This window comes from Notamacropus eugenii, chromosome 1 (genome assembly GCF_028372415.1).
Source record: "Notamacropus eugenii isolate mMacEug1 chromosome 1, mMacEug1.pri_v2, whole genome shotgun sequence".
Lineage (NCBI taxonomy): Eukaryota > Metazoa > Chordata > Mammalia > Diprotodontia > Macropodidae > Notamacropus > Notamacropus eugenii.
In genome coordinates, this window is record NC_092872.1 from 430,013,992 (window position 1) to 430,026,875 (window position 12,884).

The window sequence follows — 12,884 nt, forward strand, 5'->3', positions numbered from 1 at the left end:
ACTTGGGGTTAAGTGGCCAGCCCAGGGTAACACAGATAATGAAGTGTCCAATGTCAGATCTGAACTCATGAAGATGACTCTTTATGACTCCAATCCCAATTCTCTACCCACTGGCCCACCTAGCAGCCCCACTCTAATGTTTTTTTCCATCAAAAATTGACCATATCATCTGGGGTCAGTACAGAGCCTAGACATTCTCATTCCACCCTCCAAATTCAGTTGCTGGACTGCCAGGAAGGGAAAAAGAGAACAAGAGAACTGGGTATGGTCAGAGAAAAAAAAATCAGTCAGGGAATGCAGAAATAATAGAATCCTTTATTGAAATGAGAGCACCTGCAGGGGTAGACCCTGAATGCTCTCCCAATTAGACCCCATGTTCTAAAAGACCTTCTTGGGGAATAGCCTGAGTTGGACTAGGCACCATTGCCAAAGAGTCACAGAACCACAAAGGACCAGCTCAGGACCCAGGGATTGAATTTTTTTTATCTACTCTAAGACCCACAAGAGAATCATTGTAAGAGGAAACCAGGAAAGTTCCAAGGTCTTCACCCACATCTTCAGAAAGTAGCAGAGCCCTGGGGATTCCTCCATCCCCTCAGCCTCGTGAAGCCACGGTCAGCAAGACAGCATTCTGGAATGGTCAATTAAACATAGATCCATTAAACTTCCCTGTCCCTCTCCCAGACACATTTTCATCAATCCCTCAACAGATTCAAAAGCTCCGTGATAACAGGACTACTACCCTACCCCCAGCATTCCCTATCACATAGGAAGAACTCAGGAAATGTTTATTACATGATCTTAGTAAATTAATTCAGTAGTATTGATTGATTCCCTTTCTGCTTTCTCAGATCCCTCCACTGTGCCTAGCACAGAACCAGAGGCACAGTAGGTGCTCAGAGCAGATGGACTTGTACTGAGACTGGGTTCAGATCCTAACTCTGTTACCAGCTACATGACCCTGATATTAAAATTATTATTCAATATATGTTTGTTGATAAGTCATTATTAATTGCATCACAATATTTAGATCTGGGGGAAAAACTTTAGAAAGAATCTAATCCAACTTCCTCATTTATAGGTCAGAATATTAAGTAAACTTCCCAAAGTCATAAGATAATGGAAGTATCAGAGCCAAGATCCTAAAGCAAGTTTTCTGATGCCAATGCTAGTTTTCTTTCTGATGCAAAAACTACAATAACGTTGATGATAATCTCACATTTGTATAATCTTTTAAGGTTTATGAAGGACTTTTCCTTCACTACTCCATCTATAAAATGAGAACAATGATCCCTGCCTTGTTCTGCCCAACTCAGAGCATGGCTACTATGAAGATCAAAATAGAAAATGAAGGACAAACTGTTTTGTGTTCAAAAGGAATAACTAATAATAACAGCTAGCATTTATTATTGCAAAGCACTTTACATATGTTCATTTATTCCTCACAACAACTCTAGGAGGTAGGTACAATTATTCCCATTTTACAGATGAGGAAACTGAAATACAGAGAGGTTGAGTGACTTGACCACAGTTAAGCTGTGGTCCTGACTCCAAGTTCTGTTATCTATCCACTGCCCCACTTAAACTGCATCAGAGAGTAATTTGTGAGGTATTTCTCTCTAAAATAACATGAAAAGCCTATCCATTTGAAATCAATAATCAAAGCCTTACTTACATCAATGATCTCCAGAGCAGCATTTGCAAAGTTGACATTGAGGATCTTAGGTAGAGGGATGCCTCCATCCAAATGCACTGTAAAGAATTAGGAGATGAGACATTAGCCAACATGTGCAGCAAGTTAACTGCTGAATCTAATTGTCAGAGACCTGAACAAAGAGATAAGTCCTTCTCCTGGCTCTCTACTGACTCTTTAGATGACTTCAAGCCAGTCAATTTCCTTCTATGCAGGCCTCAGTTTCCTATTCTGTAAAAGGGGACAAATCAATGGCCCACCTTACTCCACAAGGAGGATAGATGAGGTGATTGTAAGATACTTTCCACTCAGAGCCACAGAGTAAAGCAAGTGAGAGCTGTTGCCATTTACGTGACTCTGTAACTAGCTGGTTCAGTGGATTAAAACTCTGTACAATGGAGCCCATGGTCATGCATTTGATCCCTACCCCACTGAGCTTTGCTCTGTCCAAAAGACACAAGTGTGTGACCTTGAACCCAAATGTAATGAGTGTAGCTAATTCAACATAACTCATACCTCTGTTGGAAATGTGATTCAGAGATCATGCCATCCTAATGGGTTAGTGCCATGTTAAGGGGAGTCTCTGTCTTCAACAGGAAGACACACCTTGGTAAAGCAATCACTCAGTAAAGGGAGTAGCATGAAACATGGGGTCAATTTAGCTCCCCTGATACTACAGGAGCTGTTGATGAGAGGAGGTGAATGCATAGACTCAGAAGAGGATATGCGCCACCACCCCCAATCTGGGGTCAGTTACCACTAATTTATCCACCTAGAATATATATTTATGGTATATATAAATGTATAGGCAATATTTAAAATGAAGTATCAAGAGTTCCCCCTTTTCTGGTGACTCTGAGGCCAAACATAAGGGACAGAATTGGTAAAAGGACCCCAACTATGCTATTTAGGAGTGGAGAGCAGGGACTGAGTTCCTGATGAAGGACTCAGATTTGTGATCACAGCCCGTAGTAATATTGGCTCCTGCACCCTTTGTTGTTCAGTCATGTGCCACTCTTCATGACCCCATATGGGGTTTACTTGGCACATACTGGAGGGGTTTGCCATTTCCTCCTCTAGAGGATTAAACTAGATCACAACCCCACCCACAGTTTACGAATCACTAAAGGGGTTCTGAGTGGAAAAAGTTTAAGAAACTCTGGATTGAAGCAACAAGAAGTTAAGTGACTTGCCCAGGGTCACATAGCTAGTGAGTGTTTGAGGATAGATTTGAACTCTGGTCTTTCTGACTCTAGACCCAGCACTCCTATCCACTGACCCACCCTTATTTCCCTTATATTCAATTTCTATGCTTTTCACTGGGTCTTGCTGATGGGATTAGAAAGATAGTCACTCTATCTTACTCAGTATCCCACACACAAAGCTCTAATTCCTATCTCCATGCATTTACCCTGGATGTCCTGCATTCCTGGAATGTACTAGCTTTTCATGTATGGCTTTAGAATCCTTTGCTCCCTTAAGACTCAACCCAAGCCCTTTTCTACGTGAGAACTTTCCCTCAACTTCCTCCTCCTCCTCTTTCCACAAACTGTCTTGCATTCAGTATGTATATATTCTGCATGTAGGTATATATGTACACTTTGTTTTCTATTTTACTTTCACCTTTGTTCCTTTTATATCTATCACAGTGCCTCATATATAACAAGTATTTAATGTTTGTTTTGATTGACCAGTTGTCAGAAGGTAAATCATGCCTGTGTAAGGAGGCAGAGTTGGGAGTCTCAGGAGAAATCTCATTGGTCTTATTCATCTATGGGTTGTAGGTCAAGAATGGAATTGGTTACAATGACTTAAAAAACTCCTTGTAAAAAGGGATCAACCCCAGGCTGTACTGATTAAAACATACAAAACCCATCTGTTGTAGGACTAGTGGTGAAGGAACAGTGGGGCAGAGCCTTAACTAGCAGCAACAAACTAAAGGAATGGTTGGCAACACAGACATGGAAAGCAAGATGAGGCCAGACAATCCATACCATTGAGTTTTGGCAAGTAGGTCGCCCGCAAGACATCACTGAGCCATTCTTCCAGATGCGAAACCTGAAATGGAGCACACAGAGGGGTTGGCAAGCATGACAAAGGTCCCATCATCTCCTTTCCTCCATTAATTAATTAATTAATTGCAGTCTCTCTTTCTCTCTCTCTCTCTCTCTCTCCACCTATATATACATATATATGTATATATATAGGATATATATGTATGTATATGTATATATAGGATATATATAGATATATATATATACATATATATATCTATATATATATAGGCTCAATATATTTGCCTCTGGTCTTGTCAGAGAGCCAACACCACAGACAAGGAGACAGAGGTCCTTGCTGCCTCCATCTAGCCAACACCCCTGAGGATCTGGGCTACTTAAAGGGAGCTTCTACAGGTACATTTATAGCATATTAGTCCTTGTGTGAGTACCTCGATTTCACTCTTTGCTCTGAGGCTTCCTAGACAAACAACATCTAGCAGTGTGCCCACTGGTGGACACATGATTCCCTCTCTTTGAATCTTGAGCTCCTCCTCTATAAAATGAGCACAACATTGCTGGAACTACCAAACCCACAGGGATGTTTAAAAAAAAAAAAAAGACTTTAGCAGCCTTGTACTTTTATACAACCTATAAACTATGGATGCTTCAAAATCAACCCTGATCCCTTTCCCGCTCAACTAGCTTCCATGGTCCAGTCCTAACTTGGACAATATTTTATATTATCTTTTCCCTAAAACTTACCCCTTTTCTAGACTTCCCTAATACTGTTGAGGGAACCACCCTTCTTCCAGTCACCCAAATTCATAGCCCTCAGTATTGCTTGCCCCACAATATCTAAGCAGTTGCCAAATCTTGTTTCATCCTCCATAATATTTTTCACATATATTCCTTTCTCTCCACTCACACAGCCACTGCTCATGTGGACCTTGATCTTCCCTTAACTGGACTATTGCAATAACCTTTGTTATTATTATTTTTTTTCAGTAAACAAGCATTTATTTTCTCTCCCTTCTACCTGATTCCTTCAATGGAAAAGAAGTATATATGTATGTATGTATGTATATAGATATATATAGATATACATATATGTATGTGTATGTATATAATATATATGCATATGCATATGTCTGTGTATTTATGTATATATACCTTCTAACCAGTCTCCCAGTCTCTAGTTTCATTAGATTCCAATACATCTTCCACAGCTATGAAAATGGTTTTCCTAAAATTCATGTCTGACTATGTCACCTCTACCTACTTAATAAACTCAAGTGGTTCTTTGTTGTCTCTAAAATGAATTATAAATTCCTCTAGCATTTAGAGTTTTTCACTACTGGCCCCTCCCTAATTTTCCAACCTTCTTTCCCATTACTTCCCTCCCCATACTCAACAGTTGAGTCTTATTGGCCCACTTGTAGTCTTCAATACCCATTGATCCCTATCTGGCCTTTGCACCCACTGTCCCCCATGCCTGATACACCTTCCCTCCTCCCCTCCACTTCTTAGGATGCATTGATTTCTTGAAGTCATGGCTAAAATGCTGCAGAAGGCCTTTCTTGGTCATCTTGCCCATACCCACCCCAGCTGCTAAGGCCTTCTCCTCCTTGTATTATATCTACTTTCTACATAGCTTCTATTCACCTATATGCATTTATCTTGTCTCCCTAATTAGAATATAAATTTCTTGAAGGTAGGTGCTGTCTTTGCTTTTTCTTTGTATCCTCAGCATTTAACACAGTGCTTATCATATAGCAAACGTCAAATGGATGAATGAATGAATGAATGATGGTACCACAAAAGGTAGTACTTGTCCTCTATAACTATTGGTTCTAAGGGCACAGATACCATCCAAAATTTGACCATTCCTTTAAAAACTACCAGATCATTTATCTAGAGCTTTTTAGAATCTGTTCATTCTTCACCCTGAGCTTCCTAGGGGTAACAACTTCCTCATTCTATAGAGTTAAATGACTTTTTATTGGTTCTAAAGCTGCCTCTTTCCAGTTTCCAGGGAGCACCTGATCCTGGCCCTCAAGAATCCCACTTAATCTCTCCAACAAACACCAGTGTTCTATCCAGAGCTACAATGGGCTGTGAGTCCGTGGTAGAAAAGACGCTTGACTAGAAGTTGCAGGACCTAAGTTTGAGTTGCATTTTAGCCACTGACTCAGTCATTATATCTCTCTGAGTCTTAATTTCCTCTTCTGTAAAATGGATATGATAACAGACATGCCTCCTTCATGGAACATTGTGAGGATCATTTGAGAGAATAGATATGATGAACTGTGAAGGTCTGCAGGGGATCAAGACCATCCATTGGCCAACCTATCCCCCAAAAGAATTATACCAGGGACTTCAAGTCACAATATATACAAACAGTAATTTGAAAACAGAGAAAGATACCCCCCAAAGTGTAGAAGATGGGGAGGGGAGGCAAGGAGGAGAAAGCTTACCATGGATATCTTTGAGACACTTGGCCTCAACTGGGGTGCAGTTGCTTCTTCAAACCTGCTGGATCCCTGACTCCCTTCCCGCTAGCAGCTCAGGCCCTCAAAGTGTTGTGCTCTGACCCTCTGAACCCCAAGGACATGCTCTGCCTGGGTTTGGGGTTAGTGGAGCTGAAACAGCGGGGACTGTGTGGCTAAGCCTAGCCTTCACATAAGCAATCGGTGGCATTTCTGGGATGGCTCCAGGGATGGCCCACTCCCTTTCAAGCCCATGTCCTTCCCCAAGAACTTACATCAAAGTTAGCAGAATAGGAAGAAGCCAGCTTGGCACTGAGTCTGCAGGAAGGAAGAGAGATGTTAATGAGTTATGGATTGTGTGTCTAGGTTTCCCCAAGAGAAGACAGGGGAGATAAAGCAGAGCATAGGCCCCAGGACTTCCTCCAAACTCATAAATTTTTCTAAAACTCTATTGTTTTAAGGGACTAATACTAGAGATCATCTGGTCCAAACCTTTCATTTTGTAGAAAAAAACTGAAGCTCAGAGAAGGAAGGAAAGAAGCATTTATTAAATGCCTACAATGTCCCCAGCACTATATCTTCTCATCTGATCTTCACAACAATATTATCATTATTCTTATTTTATACTTGAGGGAACCGAGGCAGACAGAAGTGAAAGGATTTGCCTACCCAGGGTCACACAGCTAGCTAGGAAGCGTCTGAAGCTAGATTTGATCTCAGGGCAAAGACTATCTTTCTTTTTATTAATTGGATTCCTAACATTTAGCACAGTGACTGGCACATAGTAGGCATTTAATAAATGTTTATTGGATTGGGTTGCCTAGGTCTTCCTAACTCCAGGCCCAACAGATGAAAACTTGCCCAAGAAATGATAAAGCCAAGAATTGAACCCAGGTCTCTTGACCCCAAGTTCATCATTATTTCCATTATACTAAGTTGACTTCCACAGCCCAGAGATACAAGGAAGGACCAGGAGAAAGAAAAGAGAGGAGAAGGCAGTCCTAGACCACTGACCACAATGGTTAGCTTGGATTACTGTGTTTCTGTTGGGGCCTAGAGAGGGACAGATCCTCTTGGTTGTGAGAAAAAGAAAAGGAAGGAGCAGGGGAATTGTGGCTGGTTCAGACAGACAAAGAAGCTATGATCTGAGGAGAGTTCTCTTAGAATATCTCCCCTATGCCCTCGTCCCTGTTGCTGGACAAGATCGTTATGCCTTTAATTCGCTATATGACCCCCAGGCCACAGACTTCTCCTCTGCGAAATCAAGGGAATGTACCATCAGAGTTTTTAACTCTGTGTGTGTGTGTGTGTGTGTGTGTGTGTGTGTGTGCGCACAGAACTAAAATACATAGGACTATGAAAGAAACCAATTATACAGAGATACAGTTATAAAAAAAAACACTTTTTTAAACACACATCCAAGATCAAGGACCCCAGATTAAGAACTTCCGGACTAGGTGATCTCTGCTCTAACTGAAAATAAATCTCCTACTTGCTAAGGGTTATGTATTAAATGCCTTGAGAGGGAATAGTTGATTATCTGAGAACATTAGTAGGGATTAGCTTATCACCTAAACCATTACCTTGAGGCACCGGAGATTTGGGAAGGGGTAGAAAAAGGGGAGGTGTCAACTAACAATTATAACTTTCTAACAAGGAGTTTAAAGAAAGGAAGCCTAACATCCATGCACATTCCATTAGAGTTGAAGTGGAAACAAGAACCTAACTCAAGAATAGGCCAGTTGTTCTCTGCAGCTTAACATTAACCTGCCTCTTTGCACAACCTTCTGAGCCAGTGGAAAGGTCAAATGTGCCAGGGAGAGTCTGAGGTCAGTCTAAGAAAAGAAGTCTGGAAGGAGAGGTTTGAGTGTGAGCTAATGAGAGCTGTGGGGGAAGGGGGGGAGAGGGGACCTTCAGTAGTCAGAGGCCAGTGTGAAGGAAGGAAGGAGGGAGGGGGGAAGAAAGGAGGAAAGAAGGAAGGAAGCCAGCATTTATTAAACGCTTACTGGGTGCCACATACTCTGCTAAGTAGTTACAAATATTATCTTACTGATCTGTACAAGAACCCTGGAAAATAGGTGCTATTATTATCTTCACAGATCACGAAGCTGAGGCAAACAGAGGTTAAGTGGATTGACCAGTCACACAGCCAGTAACTGTCTATGGATAGATTTGAATTTCAGGCCTCACTTAGTTGCCTCAATGTTGGCAGACAGCCAAAGTCCTAGAATAAAAGGTGCAGGGGGTATCATCTAGTCAGGCCTGGTTCAGCTCTAACAGTCACACCTAACCCACTTTTATTCAAGACCTAGAGAGATAAACACTTCTTCAAGTTTTGTGGTCACTTCATCAAGGTGGTCATGTATATTCCTGGGCATTGAGTATCTGTAGCAGAGTTAAAGAATCATAGAATCTCAGGGTTGGAGGGGACTTCCTGAGGCATTGAGTCCAACCTGTAATTAATTCCCTAATCCCAGGACCTCCCTTGGCTATTACCATGAGCCTTTCCTCTTTCACACAGTTCTGGTCAGAACTGAGACCAGAGAAGTTCACCCAACCCATGACCAGGCCCAGATTCTTAGGGTCAGTCACCAAACCAAGAGCGACAGAAGGTAGCATGACCAATGCACTGACCAGGGTACTGGACGGAGAGTCAAGAGACCTGTACTCTAGACTGGGCTCTGCCACTAGCTTCCATGATACTTTAGGTAATCATTTCCCTTCTCAACTTTAATTTCCCTCTCTATCAAATGAGGGAGTTAGACGAGATGGTCTGTAGGGTCCTTCCCATCCCCAACATTATTGAGTATTATGTACTAAGGAATCTTCCGACTCCAAATTCTATATTCTTGGGTTGTTCTAGCTCTGATATGGTACATTCTAAGGTCCCTTCCCTTATGTAATATTTTGATGTAATATTCTCCATCCTAAGATCTCTACAATTTCAACCTTCTATATTCTAAGGTCCCTTCAGCTCTTAAGGACCCACCCTACCAAAGGTCCTCTCTCTAACCCACCCATCTTTCAGGTTTTTTGACCTGGTTTTGAATCATGGCTTTCACTTTCTGTGACTTTAGATAAATGACTTAGCCTCCCTTGGTCTCAGTTTCCTCATCTGTAAAATGAAAGGATAGGAATAGATGATCTCTAAGTTCCTTTTCACTTCTATTCAAAAGGCACTGTGAGGTGGATTATGCAAGCTCATTACTATTCAACAGCATACCAAGGAGAAAATAATGTCTGCCCCATTACCGTTCCAGAGAGAGAGACACGTGGAGTTTAGTTGCTGAGGTAGCCAGATGAGCACTCAGGGTCAAGACCTGGATGACGAAAATAGATAAGCAACATTAATTTGATTCTCAGTCAGTTCTCAGTGCACTGAAATTGAATAGAAAAAGAAACCGAATAGACATCCTTCCCTTTACAGAAAATACACACAAAAGTTGAATTTTATATCAACTTTTTCTCTCTGAATGATGATTTAGTCTATTTTTGTTGATAATTTCTGTTTTGATCCAAACTTCATTTCCAAATATGTCTCCTTCTTTTCCCTATCTAGCAAGCCATTCTCCATTGTAAAAACAATTATAATTTTTTAAAGAGAAAAATGGCTCTTCAACAAAACCAACCAACACATCAACTTTGTGTAATAGTATGCGCGACATCCACACCCATCATCCTTCACTTCTACAGAAAGGTGGGAAAAGGCACTTCCTCCTCTCTGGACCTAGTTTGATTTATGCAGTCATAAGTTTCTTTTTTTTTCCTTTGCTTTTTCTTCCTTCCTTCTTTTTTCTTTCCACTTATATCACTGTTGACACTGAGTAATTGTCATGGTTCTACTTCCTCCCTTTGCATCAGTTTTCTGAATGATCTTAAGTAAATCCTTCCTGCCATCCCTCCAACCCCATGATAATTTCCCAGGTGAAAAAAAATCCTCACATGTAAAAAATGTTTAGTACAAATGGGTGATCAGGCTATAAATTCCAGGATTGTGATAGAATGGAAAAAGTTCTGAGCTAGAATCAGGAGACTAGCTCTGGTACTAATTTATTGGAAAGTTATTTAATTCCTAGGCAGGAAGGCAGTTAGGGGGCTCGAACACCAATCCTGAAGTCAGGAATACCTGAGTTCAAATCTGTCTCCAGCTACTTTCTAGCTGTCTAATTCTGGGCAAGTCAAATGCTAGGTGTTATTATGCCTTGATGTGTTGTTTTCCCCATCCTCCAAATGAAGGGATTGGATTACACGGTTTCTAAGATTATTTTCAGCTCTAACTTTCTATATACTAAGGTCTCTTACAGTTCTGATATTTTTAAATTCTGTTTTGATAGCCCTTTCCTGACCCTCGCTCATCCTTCTGCTCTCTCAGTGCACGTTTTCCCAGTAGGGGCTACCATGAACCATCCTCCAACGTAAGAGGCTCTGTCACTGGGCTCGGAGACGAAGACCATTCTCAAGGAGGAATCCAGACATACTGTGGTAGGCCTTGCTGAAGTCAGTGTTTGACCTCTCAAGTGGAATGTGCTACTATTTTTATTACTATTATTGGTATAATTGTCATCATTATTTTCCAGTAATAACAATTATTATGTAGTAGTAACAATAGCACACATATAGAGAAATTTAAGGTTTATGATAAACTTTTATCACAAAAACCTGTGATGTAGATAGTGCAATGAGCATTATCCTCATGAGGAAACTGAGGCTCAGAAAAGTTAAATTACTTTCCCAAGTCACATAGACACTAAAAGACAATGATGTAATTCAGATCAGGATCCTCTGACTCCCAATCCAGTGGTAGCACTGATGTGGTAGTGGTGAATGTACTGAGAAGGATAGTCAGGACTTGAATCCAAATCCTGAGATTATAAATTCTATGACTTTTGCACATCTGTCATTATCAGATCAGTCCAGACATTTTCTGGTCTGGGATTCAGAAAAGCAGAAAGGATAGGTGCTCACCGAATTCAGCGAAAATAAGGAATCAGGGATCCCATGGGGGTGGTAAACAAACACCTCCATAGTCACAGGGAGGGGCAGAGAGGCTTTCCCACTCTTCAGCACAAATGCTGGTACCTCCCTTACTCTCAATGTGATCATCAAAGGATGGTTTGGGGGCAGAGTTCCCAGGGCCTATGGGAGAAATACAGGGTAAATTTCCATAGCAAAGACGAAGAAGCAAAACAATCAAAGAACCAGAACTTAAAATCAGAAACTTTTAGAGCTAGAAAGCACAGCAGATTCTGAAGATGAAATAATGGGAGTAGGGGAAAGGATCCCAGCCCTCCGGGCCGGAAGAACAGCTGTAACTAGGACCAGGTAATCAGGACTTTCCCAAGGGCACCAGAATTAGGAGCTGTGCTGACAATACTTGTATTCCTTTCAGAGCAGATGTAGAAACAATCAAGCTTAGCTCCTAATTAGCAAAAGTAATTAGTTAACAGAAAACCATCAGAGTTCTGCCCCCTTCTCCCTTTCCCCTTTTCCCCACCCATTAGAGACCTTAAGGTGACTCAGGCATACAAGGAGTTTCTGTTTCCCTGTAAGACTCAGCGTCCCAGGGTTTCTCCCACACCTAAGAGTTTTGTCTCAAAGTCCAAGGTGCCCCTGCCCCCACAAAATCCCTGAATTTGTCTTTAAAAGTTGTTTGAGTGTATCTTTAGATTTCCTTGCCCTATATAATGAAAATGCTAGTTACAACTCTTGGGGAAGGGCATTTCAGAGGTTCCCCACTGATGCCCCTTAGAAAATGAAGCTGCCTGCCCAAACTTTCAGGGTCACATGGCCTAACCCAGGCCCTACACTGCTGTGTCCAGGCCACAAAGCACATGATAACCTAACCCCTTTCCATCTCTTGCTCTGGAAATCATAATCCAAGCAGCAGAACTATCCCAGAAAGAGACATTCAAACAACAGTTCTGCATCCACTCATCATCCATCCCTGTGACTTCCCTTCTTCCTGACCACTCTCTGTAATGTCTTCTCCTATTAAGCTCATTGAGGAAAGGGACTAGCTTGCTTTTTATTTTCACATCCACAGCACTTATCCTAGAGTCTGGCACACAGAAAGCAATTAATGAATGCTTTTCATTTCATTCATTGATTCAAGTCCCAAAACATCCCTTGGACATCTAGATCTATATCATTCATCCTTTCTCTAATTAGAAATTTCTTCCTCTTATCTAACCCAAATCCCTCTAATGCCCACTTTCTCTGATCAGGTGACCTAACTACTACATAACCTATAAGATGATTTTGCCTATCTCTCCCTCTAGTCCTGGGAAAAGCTAATGTATTTTTTAATTACATCATACTTGCTGCCACCACCCAGATGGAACCCTACCTTTTGACAAAGAAAAATACCTTATATTTCTTCTAGACCTTAATGCCATCCACTGCTGGGTAGATAGCCTGATTTGGGGGAGGAGGAACTTTGATGGTGCTCTGTGTTAACTATTTTTGCCAAACAGGTACTAAGTCTCATTATACCCATATGTGTTGCTAAAGGAGCTGTTAAAACAGGTCCCAATTTTGGTGCCCTTGGGAAAACCCAGATAGCCTGGCCCTAGTTACAGCTATTCTTCCAGCACTGGAGGGCTGGGATCTTCTCCCCTGCTCCCATTACTTCATCCTCACATCTCTGCTGTGCTTTCCAGGGCAAAAGTTAGTAACCAAAAGGCATTTTACTCTGTCACAGGGTAGGAT

At 41.4% G+C, this 12,884-nt stretch overlaps 1 protein-coding gene across 1 annotated transcript in view; it reads right to left on the reverse strand.

Annotated features, from left to right (window-relative positions):
* Positions 1-299: 299 nt before the first annotated feature.
* BPIFB3 (BPI fold containing family B member 3) overlaps positions 300-12,884 on the reverse strand; it is a 33,079-nt gene continuing 20,494 nt past the window's right edge. The window contains exons 10-15 of the mRNA XM_072642717.1: positions 11,142-11,312; positions 9,429-9,496; positions 6,452-6,494; positions 3,688-3,751; positions 1,676-1,752; positions 300-631 (exon numbers count right to left, since the gene is read on the reverse strand). Of these exons, the coding sequence (XP_072498818.1) occupies positions 596-631; positions 1,676-1,752; positions 3,688-3,751; positions 6,452-6,494; positions 9,429-9,496; positions 11,142-11,312 (459 nt within the window). The 3' untranslated portion in view covers positions 300-595. The remainder of the gene's footprint in view (positions 632-1,675; positions 1,753-3,687; positions 3,752-6,451; positions 6,495-9,428; positions 9,497-11,141; positions 11,313-12,884) is intronic.